The sequence below is a fragment of the Rhinoderma darwinii genome, chromosome 7 (assembly GCF_050947455.1).
Source record: "Rhinoderma darwinii isolate aRhiDar2 chromosome 7, aRhiDar2.hap1, whole genome shotgun sequence".
NCBI classification, from domain to species: Eukaryota; Metazoa; Chordata; class Amphibia; order Anura; family Rhinodermatidae; genus Rhinoderma; species Rhinoderma darwinii.
The window spans coordinates 66194605-66222604 of NC_134693.1; the positions used below are offsets into that span (position 1 = coordinate 66194605).

The window sequence follows — 28000 nt, forward strand, 5'->3', positions numbered from 1 at the left end:
TCGGGGCCCATGAGCATTTAGCTACGCCCCTGCTTTATGCTAGTTTCTTAATGCCCAAGTGGGCGTGTTTTTACTTTAGTCCAAGTGGGCGTTGTACAGAGAAGTGTATGACGCTGACCAATCAGCGTCATGCACTTCTCTCCATTCATTTACACAGCAGAGAACGATAAAGCTATAATCGCTATGTGCAGCCACATACACAAACACTAACATTACTGCATTATGGAGGAGATTTTCACCACGTTATAAGTGCCCTGAGTCTCTTTAAAGAGGCTCTGTCACCAGATTTTGCAACCCCTATCTCCTATTGCAGCAGATCGGCGCTGCAATGTAGATAACAGTAACGTGTTTTTTTTAAAAACGAGCATTTTTGGCCAAGTTATGACCATTTTTATATTTATGCAAATGTGCCTTTCTGATGTACAACTGGGCGTGTTTAAAGTGATGTCCAACTGGGCGTGTATTGTGTATGTACATCTGGGCGTTTTTACTTGTTTTACTAGCTGGGCGTTGTGAATAGAAGTGTATGCTGCTGACGAATCAGCATCATCCACTTCACTTCGTTACCACCCAGCTTCTGGCAGTTCACAGACACACAGCGTGTCCTCGCGAGATCACGCAGTGACGTCACTCACTTCCTCCCACAGGAACTTCATCGCGTCGGACGAGCGAGGACACGCTGTGTGTTTGTGAACTGCCAGAAGCTGGGTGGTAACGAAGAGAAGTGGATGATGCTGATTCGTCAGCATCATACACAATGCCCAGCTAGTAAAACAAGTAAAAACGCCCAGATGTACATACAATATACATGCCCAGTTGGACATAAGAAAGGCTCATTTGCATAAATATAAAAATGGTCATAACTTGGCCAAAAATTTTTGTTTTTGAAAAAAAACAAAACGTTACTGTTATCTACATTGCAGCGCCGATCAGCTGCAATAGGAGATAGGGGTTTGAAAATCTGGTGACAGAGCCTCTTTAAGGTAATGAATTTTTTTTGTGCACCAGGCCCTATTCCTGGCAGATTTATGACAAGCTTCCCCTCTAGGTGAATTGTATTTTTATAATGGCCATTCAAACAATCCAAGTATTAAAAAAGAATGTAAAATAAAGAATGTAAATACTGTTTATTTATGGTTAATATGCTCTGCTTGAACTTGTAGTTTAACTTTATCACAGTTTACTGGAAGGCTACGGTCCTGTACTGAACTGGCACATTGATCCTCCATATTAATACATTGTAGAACAGAAAAAAAAAAATGCACTCAAGCTGCATTAACATTGTATGAAATGAGTACAATACACTGCATTTAAGATCTGTTCACACCACATTCGCCCACTATAAACCTGACATATGTATACAGTAACGTTCTCATAGGTTTCTATGCCAAGAGTGTCCCCTTATCATATCTTTGACAGCATTACATCTGAATCCTGTTTTTCTATTTTTAAGATAGTGAATTATATAGACCTCTGTTATTTGGTGATGCAAAAAAATACATGGTGTGAAGAGAGCATTCATTGAATATAGAACAGTACCAAAGATGGCATTGTGTTTACTTTATGCCCATTTAAAACACTGACTCGACATTTCCCATTTCCACACAGACCGTCTTCAGCTGGGAATAATACTCAATGGCAACTTGCCCATTTTCACGTCCAAAGCCTGCAGACACAAATTCGTATTAGGATTTACTTTTATTTTATTAGAAATCTCTTGTTCTAAACAACCTGACCCTCCATCTACTGAGAATACAACATAAATTAGCATCATAACTGGCACATTGTATGTTGTAGAACTCAGAAGAGGCTTGCATAGTATACATCATTATAGAAACATATTCAGGTATTGGGTGCCGACTAGGGTTGTCACGATACCAGAATTTGGACAGATACTGATACTTTGCCAACAATAAAAAAAAAGTTCTTCCATTTTCTAATGTGAGGCACGTGGTGTGATTACTTTTGAACCTCCATGCGCCTCACATTATGAGTAATTAACCCCATCATGTCATAATGGACAACATTGGGTTAATGTGTGCGGTACATGATGGGGTTTATTACTATTAACGTGAGGCACATGGAGGTTAAAAATGCATAATGCCTCATTAAGAAGTGAAAGAAAGCAGATTTTATTTTAGAACAGCGTAAACATCGTAAATGACGCTATAAATTTATTACGGCCGCGACGATACCGAATGTGTATATTTTATGTATTGAGACTTCTAGCCATTTTAAAGTATATTTTTTTACTTCATTTTTAAACTTTAATATACTGGCATATATCTATGCCAGTACATTAGCCTGTATACTGATGGGGCACAGCTAAGTATGCCCCAACAGGAAATATGGTCAGACAGCCCTGGGGTCTTTCAATGGGGATTCTGTGGCGATGGATGCACAGACTCTTTTCTGGGGTGGCCGTATACCAGCGCACCGAGTTCATCTCTGTGCATCTATGGCCACTGAAGATCCATTCTTCCCCTCTCCTTAAGTAACACATTTTTCTTCCTTCCTCTACCGGATATAGACTTTTTGTGCAATATTGACAATAGTATTGACGATTTCAAGTTCCTAGGACCCATTCAGATAAAGGGTTTTAAGTGCGGCTTTCAATCTGTTCCTGGCTGGTGGGGACCCGGTCCTTGCCCGTTATGGGGTTTCGGACTTTCTCCCTGCCATCCCTGAGCAGACCCTAAGCCGTATGTTATGGAAACGATATCCTGTATTCCGTCATCTGTACTTGTTTCTTATATGATTGTTTATATGAACATGGTTCATTCTTTAAAGTTTCAAATGATTCTACTTAGAATGCATTAGAAAAAAAGAAACATGTATGTATAAGAAAATGCTTCTTTGGGGGCGTGGCCAGCTATGGGAGAGTGAAGACGTGCTCTCTCCAGCTCCTCTCTTAGCGTTCCCGAAATCGGCTGACATCCGCTCCCAGCTATGGGGAAGAATTCAAAAAAAACGAAGGCAGCAGCCCCTACATGCCCCTCATCGCCCCAGCGCGATATCGGGGATTATTTTGGGCGACAGCCCCAGATGCAGCTGCGGGCTGCGACGCGAGCCGAGGCCGGTGGTCAAGATGGCCGCCCGACCTCTCCACCCCCAACGGACCAGTACACAGGGGTGCCGGAGATGGCAGCAGGACACGTCCACTCACCCTCTGAGGTGCAGATCTTGAAGGTCCCCGGTCCTCTGTCTCCTTCCCGGGCGGTGATGTATCCTGCGGCACGGCCGACAGCGCCTGCCGATCTCCAAGATGGCCGCCGGGACCATGAGGCGTGCGGATGCGGGCCTGCTCTGGAGAGCACGGCCCTCCTGTCAGCTACTCCGGAAGAGAGTGTGCCAACACAGAAGGTACCGGACCCAGAGGCACCAGATCCCCGGTCTAGCTGGGAGGCATTAGAGGCCCCTGTAGCGGCGGACGCCGTTCCCCTGTCACAGGACCATGTGGCCTCTCAAGATGGCGGCCGGCTTTCTCCGGAGGGCCTGCGCATGCCAGGACACCACCCTCCCCCGTCACTGCTCTCATGGCCTGCGGGCCCTCTCCTTCCGAGACCTGACAGCGGCCTACTACCATCCCCGGGAGTGAGAGACACCACACCTGCCCTGCCTGCAGTGCTGCAGTTGGAGGAGCTAGCTAGGAGGCACAGTAAGTACCGAGGCCCTGAGCCTCCCATCACCCAGCTCACCTCACACGCTGTGGGACTGATAGCTCCAGATCTTCCCCTCCCACCCAGGGACCCTGGGCTGGTGGGGGCCTCTCCCTCTTGGTCCTCTGGCTCCGCATGGCACAGTTTCCCCAATGCCCCAACAACCATAGCCTCGACCCTGCCTATGGGAGCTCCCCAGCACCCTGGGGCTATGCCTGCACTACCTGCAAGTGGCCAAAGTACTCAATTGCACCCACTCCCGTCGCCTGAAATGGACACCCCAGCCAGTAGGGGATTAAGTTTTACTGACCCGTCGTCTGGATCTATATGTGAAAATCGGCCGGCGACTCTCTCAGATATCCGCCAGCTTGTTCAATTGTTGCCTACTAGGGCTGATATGACGTCCTTTGCCAGACAGATCGTTGAAGAATGCAAGCTGGAGTTTACACAGTTTCGTGCTGAACTTTCCTCACTTTCTACGAGGGTGGACACTCTTACGCAGGACCGGGTGGCTGATAATGCCACTATTGCAGATATCCAATCCACTATTCAGCAGCACTCAGCTCAGTTGTTCACTTTGCAGCAGCACCTTGATGATATTGAAAATCGTAATAGGAGGAACAACCTACGTGTTCGAGGATTGCCCGAATCTGTTCCTGCGTCTGAGCTGTTTTCGACTCTCTCCACCATCTTCAATACTTTACTAGGCCGTCCGCCGAATACCCATATAGAGATCGACCGGGCACATAGAGCTCTCCGCCCTGTAAGTGTGGATGATCCTCGGCCGAGGGATGTCATCTGCCGAATCCATTTTTACGCAATCAAGGACTCTATCCTCCAAAAAATCCGACGGCAGCCCATCATTCTCCACCAAGGCACGCAGTTGCGTATTTTGCCGGATTTATCTCGACACACGCTGGCGCAAAGAGCTGCTCTCAAACCCCTGCTGGAGGTGCTCCGGAACCGGGACATCATCTACAGGTGGGGCTTCCCGTTTGCCCTGATGGTTCGACAGGAGGGCCGTACCTATACTGTGCGATCCCCGGCCGACCTGCCTGGTTTCTTGCGGGACTTGAACCTTCCTCATGTCGCATTACCGGAGTGGCCCTCGTTGTTATCCTCTGCTGGCGGGGGATCGCGGGGGAGACGCCCGTTCTCTGGGCCCCTAGCCGTGGCGGAGGGTCGTCCTCCGCGTGGACCTCGCAGACGATCTAGACGCCGACAAGAACGTGACCCTACTCCACCCATGGAGACCGCCCGTTCGGCATGATGACCCGGACTGTCGCTCCTGGAATTCCTCCTTTTACTTACTTACTTGATGTCTGATCTCAAGATTGCTTGTTGCTCTGAGTATTACCTTCAGATGCCTTCCAATGTCTTCCTCTCTCGTTATTTAAAGTGTGCAAATGATGTTAAGCTGTTAATACTTATATTATTGTACGCTAGGGAGTGCGGATAACTCTTATGCATAGTTGTCACCTTCCCCCTGTAGGTTTTGGACCGAATTTTTGGTCTTCCGCAATTGTGCGCTTAGTTTGTGCGGCAGTTGTTTTCGTACTGCCTTTTTTGTTTGATTTTATGTCTGTGTTTTTCTCTAATGCCCTGTTCTTTACTCCTAGCTTGTTTCCCTCCTCTGCTTCCCTCCTGGTGATCCTGGACTCCGATCCTTCGTGCGCTACCCGGCATACCTCAGTGAGCCGTTTAGTCTGCATCCATGGCTGACCTTAATATTGCCTCCTTCAACGTGAAGGGGCTGAATGTTCCTGAAAAGCGGGCGCAAATTTTACACCATCTACACAAGCGTAAGGTACACATCGCATGCTTCCAGGAGACACATTTTAAGGAGGGACATGCCCCTACTATCAAGCACAAACACTACACTACGTGGCATTTCAGTAATAATCCCCTTTCCAGATCGTGTGGAGTTGCCATAGCCCTCCACAAGTCTCTCCCCCATCAGGTTGTCAATCTTGTTGTGGATACCGAGGCGAGATACCTCATCTTAGTGCTTAATATTGGTGGGAGGGAATTCACGGTTATTAACGCTTATGCTCCTAACCAGGGTCAGGTGCCCTTCATTCTTCAACTTATAGAAACCGCCCTTCCGGTGGTCCGGGGGACTGTGGTGCTGTGCGGAGACTTTAACCTTACTCTGGATCCGACGGTGGATAATTCTACTGGTCGTTCTAGTGTTGCATACGGTGCTATTAGACGGGCGAGGCGAGCTCTCCTACAACTTCAACTGTGTGATGCATGGCACATTCAACATCCCACGGATAAGGATTATAGTTTTTACTCCCATCCGCATGGCACCTACAGTCGCTTGGACTACATTTTCCTTCAGCAACATGCTCTCCCCTGGGTAACCTCTACGTCAATTGGCAGTATCCTGTGGTCTGACCATGCCCCGGTATATTGTACTTTACATCTCCCCTTCATCACTAAAGGCCCCTGGACTTGGAGACTAAATGAGTCCCTGCTCCTGGATGGGGTGTGCCATGCTGATTTGCTTCAAACTGTGGAACATTTCACACTTGATCATGCCCAAGATGACACGTCCCCCTTGGTTCGTTGGGAAGCCCTTAAATGCGTTCTCAGGGGGGTCCTCATAAAACACGGGGCGCGCCTTAAAAGAGAAAGGGCCCACTCCCTTAAAATTGCTCTCCAAAAAATTAGCGCTCTTGAACTGGCTCACAAACGTGCGCTGTCTCTTCCGATTTTACGGGAGTTACAGGTTGCCCGACAGGACGCCAGACGGCTGTTGGACTGTGCCCAGCAGCGCGCTCTTCAAGTCTGTCGCAGTAAATTCTACGAGTTTGGCAATAAGAGCGGACGTATGTTGGCCAGAGCTTTAAAAACCAGAATTGCCCAGTCACACATCCCAAATACTAAGGCCCCTTCTGGCCAAGTTGTTCACACGACCCCTGAGATAGCGGAATGCTTCCATAGCTTTTTCTCTGAGCTTTACAACCTTAACCCTCCCACCCCCGCCCCCTCCCATCCGCCGGGACGGGACTCTTTCTCATCTCCCTTCACACCGTTGTCTGGGGAGATGGCTGAGGAACTGGATACGGACTTCACTCCCGCGGAGCTCCTCAGGATTATATCTGATCTTCCTGGGGGAAAGAGTCCTGGCCCGGATGGCTATACTGTCAAGTTCTACAAGGTGTTGGCGGACCGGTTGCTACCGCTTCTGTTGTCAGCTTTCAACTCTATTTCCCCGGAGGTCCTGTTTCCTCCTAGTTCCACCTTGGCTCATGTCGCGGTTATCCCTAAGCCGGGTAAGGACCCTCAACTCTGCTCCAGTTATCGTCCCATCTCCCTGCTCAATGTAGACTTAAAAATTTACGCCAAATTGCTCGCCAATAGACTGAATAAATACCTGCCAGATCTAATTCACCCGGACCAGGTGGGGTTTGTGCCTGGTCGGGAGGCCCGTGACAACACCCTTAAAACTTTTGATATCATTCACCACGCCCAGACTAACCGAATCCCGCTCATGATCCTGTCCCTGGATGCTGAAAAGGCGTTCGACAGAATATCGTGGTCTGCCCTTTACCAAACCCTTCGACATGTGGGAATAGGATCATCTTTCTTGGCAAAAATTATGGCATTGTATCGTACACCCTCGGCCCAAATAAAAATAAATGGCTCCCTTTCGGCACCTTTCCCTATTTACAATGGCACACGACAGGGCTGTCCCCTATCCCCCCTGTTGTATGTCCTGGTTATGGAACACCTCATGGCCTCCATTCGGAACAACTCGGATATTAAGGGTATTAACATCGGAGGGAAGGAATACAAGTGCTCGGCATTCGCTGATGACCTATTGGTCTATCTCACAGACCCTCATGTCTCACTCCCTTCACTGATGTCCGAGCTGTCTCGTTTTGGAACATGGTCTAATTTCAAAATCAATTTCTCTAAGTCTGAGGCGCTAAATGTTTCTCTCCCGGGCCCGTTAGTGTCGCTTCTCCAAAGTAATTTCCCCTTTTCATGGCCCTCTAGAGGTATTACATATTTGGGTGCCCGTATAAATGGGGACCTTACACAATTGTTTACAAATAATTTTATCCCCCTACTGGCCAAGTTTCGCACTGACCTTAATTCCTGGCATAAGACTGAGTTTTCCTGGTTTGGCCGTATTAATATTATTAAGATGACCCTCCTGCCCCGCTTGCTTTATCTCCTGCAGACGATCCCCATCTCTATCCCATCTTCCTACTGGTTGCGGCTTCAGCGATGCTTCGGCTCCTTCATTTGGCCGACTGGTCGCCCACGTCTGAGCCGGGCTCTTCTGACTCGTTCCAGGGGTACGGGTGGGGCTGGTCTGCCGGATTGTCGGCTCTACTATTTGGCATCAAATCACGCACGGGTTTTAGATTTTTTTCATAACCGTGAATCAAAACTATGGGTTCGTTTAGCTCAACAACTATGTCCCAGTACCCTATCATCCCTGCCGTGGATCCTGCCCGGGAATAGACCGACTCAAGCCTCCTTTGTTGTTTACCATACTCTCATGGCGTTGAGGTCCTTAGGGGCTGGAAGTGCGCTTGTAGACCCCCTGGGTCCTTTAACTCCTATCACAGATAATCCAGCCTTTCCTGCTGGTAAGGCTGGTCGCTCCTTCCTAGGCAGGCCGTCCACCAACCCCATGTATTTTGCCCAGGTCCTCTCCGCTTCCTCTCTTCTCCCTCTAACCTCCATCTGCCCCGATGCCGTGCCCCTCACTCGCCATATATATGAGTATGCCCAGTTAAAACATTTTTATGGAGCGGTAAACCGACGCGCACATCTTCACAGGTCGTTGACGGACTTTGAGCGCCTATGTGTCTCCTCCCAGCCCCCTACACATACCATATCCACAATATATAAATTACTCCTTTCGCAGCGTTCCCAACAACTCCCCTCCTTCTGCGGGGCCTGGGAGAGAGAATTACATACTACATTTACTGATACACAATGGAGGCGGTGTTTCTCCCTCTCACAAAAAGCCTCTATAGCCGTTAGGGCCCAGGAAACTAGTTATAAAATTGTCTCTAGATGGTATCGGGTCCCGGCTGCGCTTCATAAATGGTATCCGTCTGTGCCTGATAATTGTTGGCGCTGTGGTGCTATGGGAGGTTCCATGTCTCATGTTTGGTGGAGTTGCCCCTTGTTGAGGAGTTTTTGGGATGCGGTACTTAAATTGATATTGGAGGTTACTGGAGTCTCTGTCCCCAACTCTCCGGAGGCAGCTCTTTTATTCATGTTCCCGATGCCATTACACATTTATAAAAGCTCCCTAACTAGACATCTGCTTCAGGCGGCAAAGTCAGTGATCCCGCGCAGGTGGAAAACGGCAGTGCCCCCAACATTAGATGAGTGGTTTCGGGAAGTTGCCTTGATACAGCGAATGGAACACTTGGTGGCTCACTCCCCGGCAGCTGTGGTAAAATACACGTCTACATGGTCTCCTTGGATAGTGTTTCTTTCTTCGCCTTCCTACCTCACGGCGGTAACCTGAGTCGGCCTATGCCCCTGTGAAATGTACTATGGCTTTTGCGCGCTGCTGATTTTCATCCATAATACGCCAGAACTGGAGTCCAGGATCCCCTTGTCCTCTCCCCTCCCTCCTATCCCTCCCTCTCTTGGGGCCTTTTTCTATACTTTCTCTTCCCCAGTCTAGGGTAATGTGCCTCTTCTTCTCTGTTTGAATTAAGTGGTCTCGCTGTACATTCTGTTGTTATGCCTCTAGGATTACTCATGCTACTGTTGTATACCGACCATTCTCTTTCATGTTGAGATGTGTTGCACATTATTGATTTTCCTTTTGGTGTTTTGTTTGTTTTTGCTTTGGTCCACTGACCTTGTTTGTTTTTATTTAAGGTGTGGAGGCCTTCCCTCCACTATGTTTTGTAAATTTTGTGTTCTGAAACTCAATAAAATTTTGAATAAGAAAAAAAAAAAGAAAATGCTTCTTTAAATGTTCAAGACCGATTGTAGGTTTGACTTTTAAAAAAAATATTTGGGACACGTTTCCTTTAAGTTAAGCACTATAAGGGCATGCCCACACGTGGCGGATTTCCTCCGCAACTGTCCGCATCAATGCCGCACAGAATCTGCTTTGCAGATTCTGCGGCGGATCTGCCCAAAATGTGCAGTAAATTGATGCGGACTAGCTGCTGCGGACTGCGGGAAAAGTGCTTCCCTTCTCTCCATCAGTGCAGGATAGAGAGAAGGGACAGCACTTTCCCTAGTGAAAGTAAACTAATTTCATTCTTACCGGCCGTTGTCTTGGTGACGCGTCCCTCTTTCGGCATCCAGCCCGACCTCCCTGGATGACGCGTCAGTCCATGTGACCGCTGCAGCCTGTGATTGGCTTCAGCCGTCACTTAGACTGAAACGTCATCCTGGGAAGCCGGACTGGAGACAGAAGCAGGGAGTTCTCGGTAAGTATGAACTTCTATTTTTTTGACAGGTTGCTGTATATTGGGATCGGTAGTCACTGTCCAGGGTGCAGAAACAGTTACTGCCGATCGCTTAACTCTTTCAGCACCCTGGACAGTGACTATTTACTGACGTCTCCTAGCAACGCTCCCGTAACTACGGGAGCCCCCTTAACTTCCTCAGTCTGGCTGTAGACCTAGAAATACATAGGTCCAGCCAGAATGAAGAAATGTCATGTCAAAAAAGCAAGACGCATCCGCAGCACATATAACATTTTCATGACAGCTGCAGACATCATTGCGGAATTTAGAATCTCCATTGAAGTCAATGGAGAAATTCCGCAATGAGTCCGCAACCAGTCCGCCACAACTCCGCAACAGCCCTAGCATGCTGCGGACACCAAATTCCGCTCCGCAGCCTATGCTCCGCAGCGGAATTTTACGCATCGTCTAAACGAACACTGCTAAATAAAAGTGGAAGTCAATGGACAAACGGCTCCGCTGCGGATTAACGCTGCGGAGTGTCCGCTGCGGAATTCAAGAGGAATTCCGCCACGTGTGGCTTTGCCCTAAAGATGCCATACTTCTTTGTAGAAATGGAATAGCTCTGAGGAAATCCCGGTTAGGGATGAAACGTGTCAGCTGAACGGTAAATTAGGTGCTTAGTGCAGGTAGTGACGTCAATGCTGCCTAAGCAATCACGGTGATGTTGTTTTGCCACATGAAAAGAGCACTACATGATTCTGAATATCCTCTGTATGGTTGGAACCTCGCGGACTTCTTGTTTGGAGGACAGCTTGCTTTGATTGATCTCCCGTGAAATCCTTGAGGTGCACCAGACAGATGGATTATACAGAGACCGGTCAAAAGATTTGGACGATAAAGACAGTCTATCCTGGTCTTCCTTGGCTTTGAACATAGCCTGAAAGGAAAGCACTCCTTGGGAGTGTCAGAAAGTGCAGGTTGGAATCACAACCCTGGATCAGATGAGTACACCTGGTTATCGTCTGCGTTGCTATACTGTATACCATATTGCTTTGTTTAAAGGACGGATTGTTCTATGCTGCAAAAACATGCATATTTAAAAAGTGGCATAGATGAGGATATCCGCAGCATAAAACCAAATCATAGGCGTGACTGAAACCAGGCACCCTACATTAAATCTCTTTTTGAGACGGGACTGACTATGCCGATCTGCAATTTAAAACCTATTTGCAAATGTGAATGAAGCATTATAATTGTAGGAAAAGGAGTGAAAAAAAACAACATCCTACTCCTTGCATTAGCCTATACCTTCTCCATATATACAAGTACATAAAATTCTATAAAACTTTGGATGGGTTAGTGGCTTTATGTGTCTATGTATTTATTGTAGAACCTGGCCAGGTAATTTGCTCTCTTTTAATGGTTATATGTATATTTCGTTGGAAAAGTATTAGTAGAAAAGGTTTTTGTTTTTTTTACAAAACTAGTATTTAAATGAACTTCGGGATAAGAAAATATTAGGTTTTTATTTATTCTAAGAGTGCCTTGAATATTTCTGGACTTCGTCCTTTTTTTTTGTTGAATATTTAATTTTTTCTGGAAATGGCCCCGTGCATATATTCATTGCATATTTTTTTTTAGGGATCTTTATTGGAACAAAAAAAACAAAAACCCCCTATGTTTTTTTCCGGTTTTTCAATGGACTGGGCGGTCTGCCCATATATGGTATGTCCCTTGATCGCATCACAGGGATTCCCTGTGATGCGATCCAAAGGGCATCCCCCATTCTCATTTTCCCCTTGAACGCTGCGGTCAGCTTTGATGTCAGCATTCAACGGAATAGCGGTGGAGGAGAGGTCCAACAACATTAATGTGTTACTATACTAGGTGTTACTGCGGCCGCACACCTTCATATCGAAATACATGAAATAGCGGTATTGAACGGTTTGTGGGTGCACAGTATCGAAATTTTGATGCATCGTGCAACCCTAGTGCCAACTGTTTAACTATCTATAGAGCAGAAATACGTACCAGACTTTTTGTACCCTCCAAAGGGCAGTTCCACTGGGCTCACATTGTAATTGTTGATGAAGCACATGCCAGCCTGAAGAGCAGCCACTACTCTATGTGCGCGCTGAATGTCCCTAAAAGAAAGGACAGGAAGAACATTTACCTTCATTCCAACATACATGTCAGATCAGTGCTTAAAGAGGTTATAAAACAGAATAAAAAAAATAAATAAATTTATCACCTATTCTCAGTATAGGCGATCATTTTCTGATTGTTGGAGGCCCCACCACTCGGGCCTCCACCAATCAAATGAGGGGTCCACGTTCCATTTTTCCATCAATGTGGCTATATGAGAGCTTGATTTTTGAGGGGCAAATTATATTTTTCATGGCACCATCTTAGATATATTGATAAAAATTATTAATCATTTTGTTGGTGGCAATAAATCGAACAAAAAAAAACAAAAACAAAAAAACAGCAGCAATTCCAACATTGATATTTGGGATCTGTTTTTCACAGTTCAGGACGTTAAATATATTTTACAAGTTGTTAGGAGTACAGCGAAGCCAAATATATGCATTATAGGTTTTACTGCTTTTAAACAATAAAAGCACTTTATTGAAAATAATTTAAGCTTGTTCTTTTGGGACAAGTTGTAGTTTTCATAGGCACCATTTTTGGTAAATAGAGCTGATTGACTAACTTATTCTTTTAGTTTTGCATGGGGGGGGGGGGGGAATAAAAAACAAAAAACAAAAAACCCCCCTCCAAACCTATGGCACAATTTCTGTTTTTAACGGAGGCTCAAATACCATGTTCATTTTATTGTACGTGTTGAAACTATTGTGGTGATACAAACTATTTATTCGTTTTGTTTTAAAACGTGTGCTTAAAAAAAATTTAAAAAAAAATTCTCAAAATGAATTTATTATTTGTACATTATTTTATTTTTAAAGTCCCACTAGGGGACTTAAACTTCCCATTTTTAGATTGCCTCATAATATTTTGTACTACTACTCTATTGTACCTGGTAGCGTTACATTGACATGCAGCTCAGAGTATAAAGCTATGGCATGTATGTGGATCTTGCTTCCCTGGCCACCTATAAGTAGCCAGCCATTGCGCTGATAGGGGAAAGTGGGCCCTCTCATCATGTCGAACCACTTAGCTGTAGTTGTCAATAGGTACTGTGGCATCGAAGGGTTTAATCGACCGGGATCGAAGTTATGTAAGGATGAGACGGCCGTCGCAGGGGGAAGTCAACTATATCAGGCATATTGAAGTCTCTCTCTCTCGCTCTCTCAACATCCATTGTCGAGGGAAGAGACAGGAGGCTCCCATACATATTAGATGGTCGGCTGATGCTGCCGAAATTAGCAGGTTCAGTTGACCTTAAAGGGGAGTTCCCATGTCAGGATATACACCAATGCCCGATAGAGTTAGGATATACAGATCATGGGTTCTCGTGGATGGATTAGGAAAAATTAATCAGTGCTGGGCTCTGTTCACAATGCACTTTTAGCATATACACCAGGAAATGCTCCCAATGTATATGTCGAACAGATCTATAGACTTCTACGGAACCAACATGTGTCAAAAAGTTGTGTCTTTGTATACATCTGGCCTGATACTTTTCAATACAAGGGCATTCTGCAAAAAAGTGTGATACTCTATGGCAGACCTATAAAAGTCATATCTGGCACACCGTTGCATATGTGTGGGCCATATGTTTACCAAGTACCTTCTTTATTTTCATTTCAAATATCCTTAAAAAGTAAAAAAAATATTTATTCAAACCTGCTAAAAACTCCTCCAGCCAAACCATATGTTGTGTTATTTGCTCTTTCTAAAACTTCCTCCTCTGTATCAAAAGGCAGGATGGACATCACAGGACCAAATATTTCTTCCTTGACACAAGTCATATCATCCTTGCAATTTCCTATTTGTGATAAAGAGACATTGGACTAAAAAAAGCACTTTATGATGATCAGCATTGCTGAAACAGACCGAGGAAAAAAAACGAAAAAAAAAAAAACTAGCACAGTGCCCCTTCAGCTGTAATGGGATAATTTTGGTTCTTTTCAGCTTTTCTCTGAAAGACTGAGTTAGGCTGCGTTCTCATCTGCGTCAGGGCTCCGTTCCGACATTCCGTTGGAACGGAGCCCTGACTGACAAATGGAATTCAGAGGTTTCCATGGTGATTTCAATGATGACGGACCAGGTGCCAATGGTGTCCGTTTGTCTCCATTGTGCAGGGGTTCCGTTGTTTGACAGAATAGCGCATTCTATGGATTCCTCTGGTTTGTGTCAGTCAGGGCTCCGTTCCGACGGAAAATTGACGGAACGGAACCCTGACTCATATGTGAACGCAGCCTTAGTCTGAGCCAGTCTTCAGCTATGAGCTGGTCTTCAGCTAACCCCACCCATCCGATAAGAGCCAAACTTATCGCATTACAGCCAAAGGGGTCCTGACCTTTGGTTTTAGCGATCAGTAGGTGTCTCAGAAGCTTTGATCGGTGGGGGTTCGGGTGCTGACATTTCATAGTGACAGGTTAAACAATTTATGAAGTGACAGTTCTGCATTAAAATAAACTATAATTTAGAATTTACTCTTAAATCTAGCAGAGTACGATATATTACTAAAATAAAATCAATAGTTCTGCCACAGAAATGTTTCCCTAATCAATGAAAGGTCTTTACTTACAATCTTTTGTTAAGTTTGTATTGAGACACATGTTACAATTCAGTGGACCGGGGGCTGCTCTGTGCACCGTCCACCCTGGAGATCTCCTGAAAAGGGGGACTTGTCACAGGGACAGATATTTTTCTGGGCTTGTTGCCACTAATACCTTTGAGGGACATTACCCCAAATGGCTGTTTCAGGGCACAGATAACATTTAACCGCAATGTAAATAAATATAACACCTACTGAAGGTTTAGTATCCCCTTTGAAATAAGCGGTTTTGGCTATTTTTATGCGATTTCCAGGACTTTTCTGCATTGACCTGCATGTGCGAATAAGCTGGGCAAACAAATAACTGCTTTTACAGCGTCTGCCCAGTGTTGATGTATTTCAAATTGGCAGCACCCACTGCATATTTGCAATAGACACTAAAAAAGTAGAAACTGGATATCAAAACACTAAATAATTGATTAAAATAAAAAAAAAAGGGATAGATGACAAGTGATCTTTGGGCTAGGTCCAAACATAGCAGATTTGCTGCGAAATATTTACCAAAAAAACAAAAAAACAAAACAAATGTATAAACAAATCCAGATAGATTGACATGCTGCAGATTCACATGGCAAGGAAATGCTGTGGATTTCACTCCTTTCATATTGAATAGTGTGGAATCCGCACTGAGCATCCAGAACAGAGTGAGCATGCTGCAGATTTGAAAATTTCCAACATGCTTTGATTTCCATCTGGAAAATGCGCAACAGCATGTGGAGATTTGCTCAAATCTCATCCACACGACTGGGACTGTAATCCGCTGTCGTTTTTCCACATCCTGCATGAATCCAGCCTTATAAATCTGCACTGCAGTTCCATTTCTGCGCGCACAATTTCCGTAGCATGTGGATGAGATATGTTTAAAGCTCATCTACTTTGCTATTGCTGTAATCCAATGCAGAATTTCAGTCCACAAACCCAAACAAAAAATCTGTAGCAAATCCGCTACGTGTGCTATTGTGCTTATAGAACCGACCAGGCCTCGCCATGCTAACCAGCTGCAACATTAAGTCCCACTTCACATCAAGTTCAGCTTCCGGCGTACACGCTAAAAGTGTTCATAGGGCTCCATTAGCCAGATGGGGGCCTAAAGAGTGTATACGTCAAACCTAGTGCAATAAATGTGAGGAGGACCAAACGCACGTGCAATAATCTTTGGAACTAAACACAATAAATTGTCAGTTGCAAACTTACTCCAGTTAGTCATTAACAAAAAATACCTGCCAGCAATCCTGATATTTGATGTTTAAAGAGGACCTTTCACTAGGTCATATAAGTTGAACTGGTTATTTCATCTGTCTCCCTGATTCCAGCACAGTTTTACTTTCCCTGGATCCCCCCCGTTCCAAAGACATGGTCCGCCAATGTGTTGGCGCTCTATATGCCAATTTGCTTTAGTTCGCCAATGGGACGTGAACGTCAAAAAATTCTCCAGAGGTGAAGCTTGCTTCTCTCCCTTGGACGCTGGCTAATGTGTGGCAGCTTCTGAGCGGCCAGGCACAATCTGGCCAGAACAACCATATTACGCAAGATCACGCTTTTCCTGGCTGCTCTGAAGCTGCCTCACGCTTATTGGTAACCTTGGGTGAACGAGGGCAATTCACAAGCCATTGGTTAACTACAGGAAATTCGTATATAAGGCGCCCATACAACAGGGAGCCAGATCTCTGGAAATGGAGGGTGGGTTTCAGTTAAAAAAAATAAAATTAAAAAAAAATAACCTGGTTCAGAGCCAAGTTGGCTTTGGCTAGACAGCATGGGTGCGCTTGGGCCTCTGGGTTGCTCCATCTGCAGGAGCGATGCTGCAACTAATAGAGTACGAACCTGCTTTAAAGAGGACGCCGTGAAGTGGCAAGCGGGCTTATACAATTTGGACAAAATGTTAAGAACCTCATGTTCATAAACTTTTGCCTAGCAGATATAGAGCAAGGTATATATTGTGGATGTGCGGTCCATGTCTTGTTCTACAGTACTGGTAATTATATTTGTTTCTAATTCCCCCATATTTTATGCATTTTGATCCAGAGAACTTTGTCAGACATCCTTGTTAAATAAAAGCACATTTAAAAAAACATTACCTAGTACACAGGGGTTCATGAAATACCCTCCTTTCAATTTAGGATCTTCTGGGATATATGGCTCACCACCAGTCAGCACGTTGGCACCCTAAAAAAAAAAAAAAAAAAAAAAGACATACAAAAGGTCAATAGATTATGTAAAATACATGATTTAACATCTGGCATTGGACCAAGACATTTTTTTTTCTTCAAGTTACTTTGGTAAAAAATATAACCATAAATGGGTTGTCTCGCAACAAACATTTATGGCATATTCACAGAATATGCCATAAATGCCTAAAAATATGGGTCCCAGCTCCAAAAGATGGTGTGGCTTACGGAAAGTACATAGCGTGCTATACTACGTGGTTTCCATGACACCCATAGAAGAAAAATGGTTTCCTGGAAACAATGTAGCACATAGAGCTATGCCGTTTCCATAACTCCTACTCACTTCGTAAGCCTGGGTACCTCTCCATGCGGTGGCCGCCTCCCCAAATGGAGGTCCCCAGTTCGAGACAGGTGTGGGTCCCAGAGCTGGGTCCTGCATCTATCAGACATTTATGGCATAGCTACAGGATACACCATACAGGTCTGTCACGAGACAACCCCTTTGAAGGAACTGTCCAGTCAAAAATAAAAATTCAGCCAGCAAATGGTGTTTATATGAGCTCCTTACTTTTACATTGTTAAGTCATTGTGATTACAGTCATTTGCAGTTACTACATATTTTATACACTGCAGAATCAAGTGACTGATAGAGGACTCAAATTTTCTCAGCACAGTAATGGTGTCATCTGTGTAAGGAGATGTAATTTAAGATGCAGCTAAGGACACAACTAATCCCCTCCCAGACGGAAAGGATGCAAAACCGGCAGTTAGCAAAATTGGGGATTTATAAGTCAGTCTCCACGACACCCCTTTTCTATCTTAATGTGCAGCCCCATTATCACTGGTGTCCTATTAGTGTTCTGCTGGGGGGGGCGGGTCATTGTAAAATGGTGTAATTCTGTTTTGGAATATTTCCTATACGGACGCCAAAGCAGCCCAGGACAACACATTTCGCGACTGTTATGGCAGCACAGGCTTTAGTTGCAGAGGATCTCAGAAATTGCACAATTGAGGCACAAAGCTTTTTTTTTTTGGGGGGGGGGGGGCAGAGTTGTAGAGCTCTAGGACGCTGGCCAAGAGCGGAATTTGTCGTTTTTTACTGGAGCAACCCTAAATGCCACATTTGTCGCTTTTTTTGGTAATTAACCACAATTTGACTGCACTGTGTGAATATACCTTTATAGGACTACTTTTCCTGCGGCTTTGGTTTGGGTCTAGGTGCTGTGCTGGATTCAGGCGTTTATTTGGGGATTCATTATCTGGATAAATACTGTGGATGGGAACTAATGCAAAGTATCACTCACCAAGGCAAGAGGTTTGCCGCTGGTAAAGGGACGAAACAAGGTTGTCTAGACTAGTCCTCAAATGGCAGACGAGGTCAATTAAGAAAGAGGACAGAATGTTTGTCAGACAAGTTAGTACAGTACAGACAGGAACAAATCAGTTACCACTAGATGATCAGTAAATCAGGCAAATGCAGTACCATAGGACAGGAGAACGGTCAGAAACAATCAAGGTCACGCACCCAAATTCTTAGAGACACTAGAATTAGGGTACATTAGGTAAAATTTGTTAGAACCAGCGATTTCGACTGTGCGACTGTGTAATGTGTTTGGGGGTGTTCAGACACTCCGACTGCTTATACTGGGGGAAAGGAGGATCAGACGTGTTTGATTTCAACATGCCCAAATCTTTATCCCTATGACATAAGCTGCTGCCAGAGATGCCTGGCAGTGGCTTGTTACCCTTTCCCAGTTAACACATACATGCCCAGCTCTGTGTATGGGGGAGTCGGGAGGAATAGCAGTCGTTCGCCCAACAGCATTTGCAAGTGTATGGGCAGGTGCTAGGAAGTGAACCCATTCACCACCAATTATGTCTGTAATGCATCATGGACTTAAACGCTTGCTGTTGCTTGGATATCTGTGTCGCGGCATCAAAGTGGTTTACAGAGGTAGGGGGCTCCTTCCGACACGGCGGTTACCATAGCAGTCTGGGACCTTGGTGTTTTTTGTTTTTTAAAAAAAAACAAAATAAGTACACTGATATAGTATTGCCGCGATGTGTAACGTTATTGTGCGGGTCGTTTCAATTATTCAGCATCCTTGCAGGAATGCTTTTCCTCAAGAGGAACAGGGCATCTAGTTTTTCTGAGCCTGTGAAATACACAGAAAAATACCCAGATGTGTGTCTAAATGGTCACCAGATGGGTTCATCACAGCTCAGAAACGGTTATTTTTCATTATGTTGCCCAGCTCTGTGCAGGACGGTTTTAATTTTGCTAGGACTTGCAGTGGGTGGAATTACAATGGAAAGCATTACAGTTCCCATGACTCCTCTCCACTCACAGACATTGCATATATTTATAGCTGCCTGCCTCTATTACAAGGTGTATTTACATGGAACAATCATCAGTACTGTATGTGACCAAATGATCGTTGAAGTGATGTGCCTGATTGCACTATGGTCAGCAGCACATCCCTGCTTACACTGGTAATGTACTGTCGACAACTGCAGACAAGCAGGTTCGTATGACAGCTGATCGCTAGACAGGTTTGGACAGCCGACGTTCTGTCTGCTCAAGAAGTCCGCAAGGCGATTTTCTGTGCTCCTGAAAAGAACTGTTGAGACGAAAGATAGATTTTCCTTTGCCCAGCTTAAAATCTGAGCGGATAAGCAGAGGGTCTTACTTCTTGTGACCCTTTATGTTCAAATAAGCAACTGTGGTGTTGTCGTCAGAGGATTCGGACTCTCTCCCCCCCCCCCCCTCCCATTTCGGGTTCCAAGGCCCAGAGTGTGCTTATTACACGGTGTTCAGCTCAGTGAAATTGGAAGAGGTCAATTTCTGAGGGAGACACCAAATCCAAGAAACTAGGCTTCCTTCTAAGTGCACACCCCATTTGTTAGGTTAGGATAAAACACATCATATGTGCTAAGCACATATATATGAAGCGGATTTCAAGAGAAATCAGCTCTGAAAACCAGGCGTTTTTTTGAAGCATATTTTTGACATCATGAGGCCTATTTTTTACACAGTGTTTTTTTTTTTTTTTTTAAACAACGTAAATATTATACCTTGTATGAACTACACAACCTTTAAACATTGAGAACGGAAAGCGGTTTGCAGGCGTTTTTTATGTGTATTTCAAAACGTAAGGGGACCGTTTTTCCGCTCCAAAATACACCAGTCTGTGGTAATTACTACCTAGGACTTTGCTGACCAGGGAACGCCTCAGGATTTTCTCCCTCCATCCAACAGACAAGTTTTTTTTGCGGAGCGAGTAATTATCTTTGGGTTTTTTTTTGTTGGTTTTTTTACGGACTCTTGCTTTTTGACACGAGAGAAAATAGTCCTGAAAAACTCTGGAATGGGACTGAGCCCACTTGATGGAATGCAAGAAGTCAAAAGACCTGGGATGGACATAATTTCCCTGATGAGACTTTCTGTAAGCTAAAGGAAAAGTATCTGAATTAGCTTATCTATGGGGAGAAAAGACATTGGCTAACAAGAATCCAGAAGAACTCCAAGGAACACCTTGGATTGGTCTGGAGAGCGATCTGACTTTTGTGGGTTTACGATCTAACCCAAAGAGGACTACAGCTGTAGGATGGCCTGAAGATTATTGGACAACTGGAGACTTGAGTCAGATCAAATTAGAAGATAGTGGGGGATGAGTATTATGCCCTAGGAATGAAGAAAAGTTGTAACTTCTGCGATCACTTTCGTAAAGATGCTTGGGGCACTTGAAAGGCTGAAGGGTAAAGCCTAAAACAGAAAAATCTACATCTTATAAAAAGCACTGGAAAGGAGGCAAAAATTCGCTCTTTAGCTATCTTAGAGTGGAGATATACTTTTATTTGCTGGTGCATAATTTTCAGGGACCGCGAAGTGCAAGTTGCTGCAGTGTCCAGCCTGAAGGAAACCAAACTTGCTTCGCAAGACTCCTTAAGATCCCTTCAGTCTTCTTGTCCATTTCGGCACTTTCAGCAGATCCATATCGTCGAACGGGAGAGATGTGCGCTTTGAAAAAAGCTACAGATGGATCTATGGTTGGGGGTTAATCCAACCTCTCCGCATCATCTTCTCTTGAAACTTCTGGGAGCAAAGATACTCTTCTCCAGGTCTTTCCACTATTTAGCTATTAATTCTCCCTCTCCTGGAGTTCAGGCCCTTGAACATATTGATCTTGTATTAATCTTGCTCAAAGCAACTATCCAGCTTGAGGAAGTGAAGTAACCATTTTAAAGTAGCTGTTCAGTGTCCTCAGCCCAAAGAAAAACAAAAAAAGGTAGGGGTCTCCATCTGAAGAATCACTTTTTATAATAACGTCTCCTGCTTACTTGTCTTCATAAGGTTATGTCCGAGATCTCTGAAGGAGAATTCATTGTATATTTTCAGGAGTGAAGGAGATTCTTTATTCACCACCCTTTGAATGTACTTATGACAGTGGTTTTTATATGAGGAGGCCCAGCATTTATTTTTTAAGATTCCACACTCTTTGGAAACTTTATGTAATTATTATTATTTCAGGGTGGAAAAGAGTAAAGTAAAGAAATCAAACTATAACCTAGAAAACAGTTTCTCAAGTCTATTTTATTATTATTTTTAATAAAAGGGGACACCCCAATCTTATCAGGCTGGAGGATCAGCAGAATCTGCACGCACAGCGATCTTCGCCAGTACTCATCCTGAAAATCAGCAAACTGAACAGCAGCAGAGACAACAACAACACCTCTCAGAGAAAAAAAAAATAAAAGAAAAAAAGAAAAAAGTAAGAAAAAAAAAAAAAAAAAAAGTGTTAGAAAGAAAGACGTAGCTGGGCTTATTTTTGGCAGGTTGACAGTTTTTAATGGAACTATTTTGGGGTACATACGACTTTAATTGATTTGTCTTTTTTGGAAGGGAGGAGGAAAAGAAAAAACTATTCTGGCAGTTTTTTTTTATGGTGTTTACAGTGCAGGTTAAAAAGTGTTAAAGCACGTCGTTTTTCATAATAAAGTATTTATAAGGGGAAAATGTTAGTTTTTTTTACTGGGGTTCTCATTTCTTTAACCCCTTCCCTCTTTAGCCACTTTTGACCTTCCTGACAGAGCCTCATTTTTCAAATCTGACATGTGTCACTTTATGTGGTAATAACTCCGGAATGCTTTCACCTATCCAAGCGATTCTGAGATTGTTTTCTCGTGACACATTGGACTTTATGTTACTGGCAAAATTTGCTCGATATGTTCAGTATTTAATTGTGAAAAACACCAAAATTTAGCGAAAAATTGCAAAAATTAGCAAATATGTCATGCCCAGCTTATGACGCTGGAGACACACACCACAAAAATTGTTAAAAGGGTTCTCACGGGTATGACGGTGCCATATATGTTGAAGGAAACTGCTGTTTGGGCACGCTGTAGGGTTCAGGGCCGAGGGAGCACCATTTGGCTTTTGGAGAGCGGATTTTGCTTGGTACTATATTTGTTTGAGTATTGCTGGTGTTTTATAATGTGGGGGTACATGTAAGCGGGGCGGAGTATATAAGGGGCATAGTCAGGTGGTATAAAAAAATAAAAATAATCCATAGATGTGTGTTACGCTGTGAAGCAATCCTTTCTGCACAGGCCGGTGTCGCACTGATAAATGGTGTCATTTCTTATCCCCCTTTTGGTCCACACTCCGCGCCTTTGTAGTTTGGGGAATTTTGCTGGGAAAGTATTATCCTGGTATAATACGGGCACCGTCGCTTCCATCGGATATGATTGGGCCCTCCCTTCCTGGTTCCCTAATTTTAGGTCCTTGATAAATCGCCTCTTGAAACAGAAGAAATGTTCCCCTCGGGCACAACTGCATATTTTTTTATTTCCTGACTTATTGGAGCCATAACTAATTTTATTTTTCATAGACGTAGCGGTATGAGGGCTGGTTTGTTGCGGGACGAGCTGTAGTTATTATTGGTACTATTTTGGGGTACATGTGACTTTTTGATCACCTTTTATCCTATTTTTTGGGATGCCAGGTAAACCAAAAAACGCAATTCTGGCACAGCTTTTTTTGGTTTTTTTTTTATACAGAGTTCACCACGCATTATAAACTACATGTTACCTTTATTCTGCGGGTCAGTACGATTCCGGCGATACCTCATTTATAGAACTTTTTTATGTTTTACAACTTTTTACACAATAAAATTACTTTTGTAAAAAGAATGTATTTTTTCTGTCGCCAAGTTGTGAGAACCATAACGTTTTAATTTTTTTGTCGACGGAGTTGTATGAGGGCTTGTTTTTTGCGGGACGAGCTATAGTTTTTATAGGTACCATTTTTGGATACGTGCGACTTTTTGATCACTTTTTATTGTAATATTTGTAGGGCAAAGTGACTAAAAAACAGAAACTCTGGTAACGTTTTTTACGGGTTTTTTTTACGCTGTTCACCGCGTGCAATAAATAATATAATATTTTGATACCTCCGGTCGTTACGGTCGTGGCGATACCAAATACATATGGTTTATTATTATTTTTCAATAATAAAGGACTTGATAAGAGTAAAAGGGGGATTGTGTGTTATTTGATTACTTGAAACTTTTATTGTTTTCAAACTTTTATTTTTTGCACTTTTTTTTACACTTTTTTATACTTTTTTTACACTTTTTCTCAAGTCCCACTAGGGGACTTGAAGGTCCAACGGTCAGATTTTTTTTTTTCTAATACATTGCACTACCTATGTAGTGCAATGTATTAGATCTGTCAGTCATTCACTGACAGCAAGCCGTTTAGGCTTCGCCTCCCGGCGGGGCCTAAATCGGCTTCCGTAATGGCAGAGCAGGAGACCATTGTGTCTCCTGTTGCCATAACAGCAGTCGCCAGTCCCGATTGCCTGTCAGGGCTGGCGATCTGCTTGTAACCGCTACGATGCAGCAATCGCTTTCGATTGCTGCATCGAAGGGGTTAATGGCAGGGATCGGAGCTAGCTCCGGTTCCTGCCGTTACAGGTGGATGTCAGCTGTACAGTACAGCTGACTTCCACCGCTGATGACGCCGGATCAGCTCCTGACCCGGCGCCATCTTGCCGGCAGCTACGGAGGCCGATCAGGCTCCGCCGCCGGGCGGATCTTGACCGGCTTCGGTGCTAGGCAGACCGGGAGGCCAGTATTAGGCCTCCGGTTGCCATTGCAGCCACCGGAACCCCGGCAATTTCATTACTGGGGTTCCGATGAGCTGCAAACACCTTAAGTGCAGCGATCGCGTTTGAGCGCTGCACTTAAGGGGTTAATGGCGGGGATCGAAGCTAATTTCGGTCCCCGCCGTTACAGTCGGATGTCAGCTGTAAGATACAGCTGAGATCCGGTGATGATGGGACCGGCTCAGCTTCTGAGCCGGTGCCAAACGTTTGACGTACATGTACGGCAAGATGCGGGAAGTCAGTACTTTCCATGACGTACATGTACGTCAAATGTCGGGAAGGGGTTAAACTTTTTTTTTAGTCCCACTAGGAGACTTCACCATGCGATTATTTGATAGCTTTTATAATAAACTGCAAAACTTCTGTACTGCAGTGTATTATGGGTGTCCGTGTAAAACTTCTAGACGTTCTATTAGGTGCCGATGAGGTGACAGATTTCCATATTTAAAGAGACCTATAAACAGATTTCAGTTTGCTAAGAAAGTTGTATTTTCAGAGATATCAAAAATGACATAACGGAATCTCGAGCTGAACAACTACACTGAAAATGAGGCCTAGCATAATCGATTGCCCTGAATTGGGTAGTAAACCGAGAATTAAAAAATATTCTCTGAAACTTCACCAAAGTGTAGAAGTGTCAAAATAGAAGATGGTCAAGAGCTTTGGTCCAAATACTGTCAGAGCAAGGTTTTCTTTGTGTTTATACAGTCTAACAGTGTTACTAGATTGTGCAGCAGTTTCCTATGTTTTTAATGGTAAACTGAAATGGTTTACAGTATTTCTCCATTTAGAAATGAAAGGTCTTGACTATGGCTATAGTACATTCAATCTCCTTCTACCATTTCAACTTACTTGTTCTTTAGCACCTTTAATAAAGGCAAACACTTTCTCCAGTTGAGGGCGATTAATGAGTGGTCCCATCCTGGTGTCTTCCAATAGAGGGTCTCCAATCTTAATTTTCTTCACCTTCTTTACCACTTCTTCAGTAAACTTTTGCAGTATGTCCCGTTGAACAAAGACACGTGTGCCATTGCAACATACCTAATTAACATGAAAATCAAATACTTGATAAGCTAAATGCGGAGTCTTGTGTCATATTCATTGCAAAATATATGTAAACTCTGAACTCCATGATAATTTAGTGAAAATTGGAAAATCTGCTTAGTTAAGGAGTATAAAAATATGATATAAAGTGATTTAATACATTCATCAGAAGTAAATCAACCAACTATTTGTTTGCAGATGATCAGGCAGTCAAAGTTATAGTATCTCCTTGGTCTTAACCCCCTCCCGCCAGTCATTTTTTCAGATTAATTTTTCTTTGCTCCCCACCTTCCAAAAGCCATTCTTTTTCTGTCGATATAACCCTATGAGGGCTTGATTTTTGTGTGAGGAGTTGTAGTTTTTCGTGGCATGATTTATTGCATTGTGTAATGTACTAAGAAACAGGAAAACACTAGATATGTAGGGTAGAAAACAAAACAAAAAAGAAGGATTCCGCAGTTTTTTACGGCATTCACCGTGCAATTAAAACAAACATATTAAGTTTATTCTGCGGGTCAACACGATACCAAATTTATGTAATTTTTTTATATATTTTACAAGGGAAAAAAAAGAAATAGTGTTTCCGGGACAAACTGGTTTTTAATGGTAAATGAAAGTTTTTAATCACTTTTAATTCCATTTTTTGAGAGAGATGCTGACCAAAAAAACAAACAAAAAACGCGATTCTGGCGGTTTACATTTTTTTACGGTGTTCACCATGTGGGTTAAAATAGATATATGGTAATGGCTAAGACTTTTACGGTCGCAGCGGTACAAATTATGTTTATTTATTTTTTTACAATCCTTTTGGTGGAGGGGGGAGATGAGAAAAGTTAATTTTTTAAAAACTTTTAAGATTTCTATTTTTTTGTACATAAAAATCAGTTAAATAAAGACTGACAGGCTTCTATTAAGCCCTAATAGAGCACAAAGAAGTCAGGCCTGGGGGCCTTAGTTAGGCCCCAAAGCTGCTATAACAACCATTGACCCCCCTTGATTGCGTCGCGGGGGATCGATGGGCTGTTAGAGGTGGTCGCCCCCCTCTTTATAACAATTTAAATGCCGCGGCCGCTATTGACCATGACATTTAAAAGGGTTAAACTAGCGGGATCACGCTCGATCCAGCTTGTTACAGTAAATTTATTTACACTGGACAATTGTGGTTATGATGGTTTGGAAATGAATAAATTGTTAAGATTTTGGCCATTATAAAAACAGGCCTTAAGGCATTTAACATATAACACAAGCAGATTTTCCCTTCAGAAGTGCAGCAATTCTGTCCTGTGCGAATCCAGACGTTTTATTTTTTTACACATGTAGACATTTACTCAATTAACCCCTTTAGGACCAAACCATTTTGGAACATTGACATGCTTCTAAAATCTGTCTTAGTCCTAATCTATCTAGGAATAACTAGACAATGGCTTTGCATACCAAACTAAATCGGACATTGTTTGTTTCTTCACATATTGTACTTTGTGCCATTTCGTAAATGATAAAATTCCAGAACAAACTGTGTTAATTATATAAAAAACACCCATGTATTCTATACAATATAACCTTACACTAATTTTTTGTATATTTTTTAAACTACTTCAGATGATGTGTATTAGTAATTATAAAGTGAAAACCGTGCTCACTATTTAAAAAAACCAAAAACAGCGGCTTCATAGAATAGTGGACTATACTCAGGGCTGGCCTTAGGTTAGATGGCGCCCTGTCTGGGACTCTATTGCTGCCCTCCAGGTTTGAGGTCTTAACATTTTGGATTGACTGACAGCACTGTAGTTGTTCAATAATAAAATGAATCCTCAAAAATACAACTTGCCTAATAATTGTGCACGCAGTGTATATATTCATACACACACCCAACAATCTGTTACAGTAACAATATGATTAAATGGTTTCTAAAAAATTTTTTTATACCGAACACTAAAAACGGACCCTATTACTAACTATACCTGACCCGATTACTAAATATACCTGACCCTATTACTAACTATACCTGACTATCAGGCACAGTGAGTCAGGGATAATTTAGTCTGACTATCCCTACTTGCAATACACCTAAATCTAAGCAGAACTAATGTACACGAAGAGAACACTGACAATCTGACGCTGGCAAACTCACCATATTTATATATGTATATCTAACAAACGCTAAATCTAACTATCCAAATACCCAAGCTAAAACTATATAGTGCTTAAAAGGTAAAAAAAAAACAAAAAAAAAACCCCTTAAGCCTTATTCACACGAGCGTTGAATACGTCCGGATGATGGACGTTTAAACAATGGCCGTCACATGGACTCTTAGAAGTTAATGGGGCCGTTCACACAACAGTTGTTTCAATGTGTGAAGGGTCCGTGAAAAAGTAGAACATGTCCTATTTTTTTGCGCTTCACGCATCCGTCCATAGACTCTAGTCTATGGGGGATGCAGCACGGATGCACCTCGGACGTGAAAGACGGCAGTTTTTCACGTCCGAGGTTTGCTACGTCCGTGTGAATCTAGCCTTATACAATGGGATGGGTAAGTAATGATCACTTGTGGAAATGAAGTAGTAATCTACTAGTTAATTAGGGCTTTTCACTTCTGAGTGGGCAGAACAATACATGGAGAAGATCAGAGCCTATAGCCGGATGACATTGCTCTCTGACTGGAGTATGTACAGCCTCACTAAATCGGAGTCATCGGTGACAAGGGACCAATCTGGTCTCTTGCCGGTTACCAGGAAGTCCTGTATGTTGTACAGTAAGGAGCCTCTATCTAATTGGTGGAGACTCTTCATGTGGTCGCAGCCAG

General features: G+C 43.4%; 1 protein-coding gene across 2 annotated transcripts in view; it reads right to left on the bottom strand.

Moving 5' to 3' along the window:
- Positions 1-1103: 1103 nt before the first annotated feature.
- The window catches only part of ALDH9A1 (aldehyde dehydrogenase 9 family member A1), a 76150-nt gene continuing 49253 nt past the window's right edge, over positions 1104-28000 (bottom strand). For both annotated transcript variants that reach the window (XM_075833486.1, XM_075833487.1), the window contains exons 8-12: positions 25005-25193; positions 16895-16982; positions 13880-14021; positions 12104-12216; positions 1104-1666 (exon numbers count right to left, since the gene is read on the bottom strand). In XM_075833486.1, coding sequence (XP_075689601.1) covers positions 1572-1666; positions 12104-12216; positions 13880-14021; positions 16895-16982; positions 25005-25193 — 627 coding nt within the window. In that variant the 3' untranslated portion in view covers positions 1104-1571. The remainder of the gene's footprint in view (positions 1667-12103; positions 12217-13879; positions 14022-16894; positions 16983-25004; positions 25194-28000) is intronic.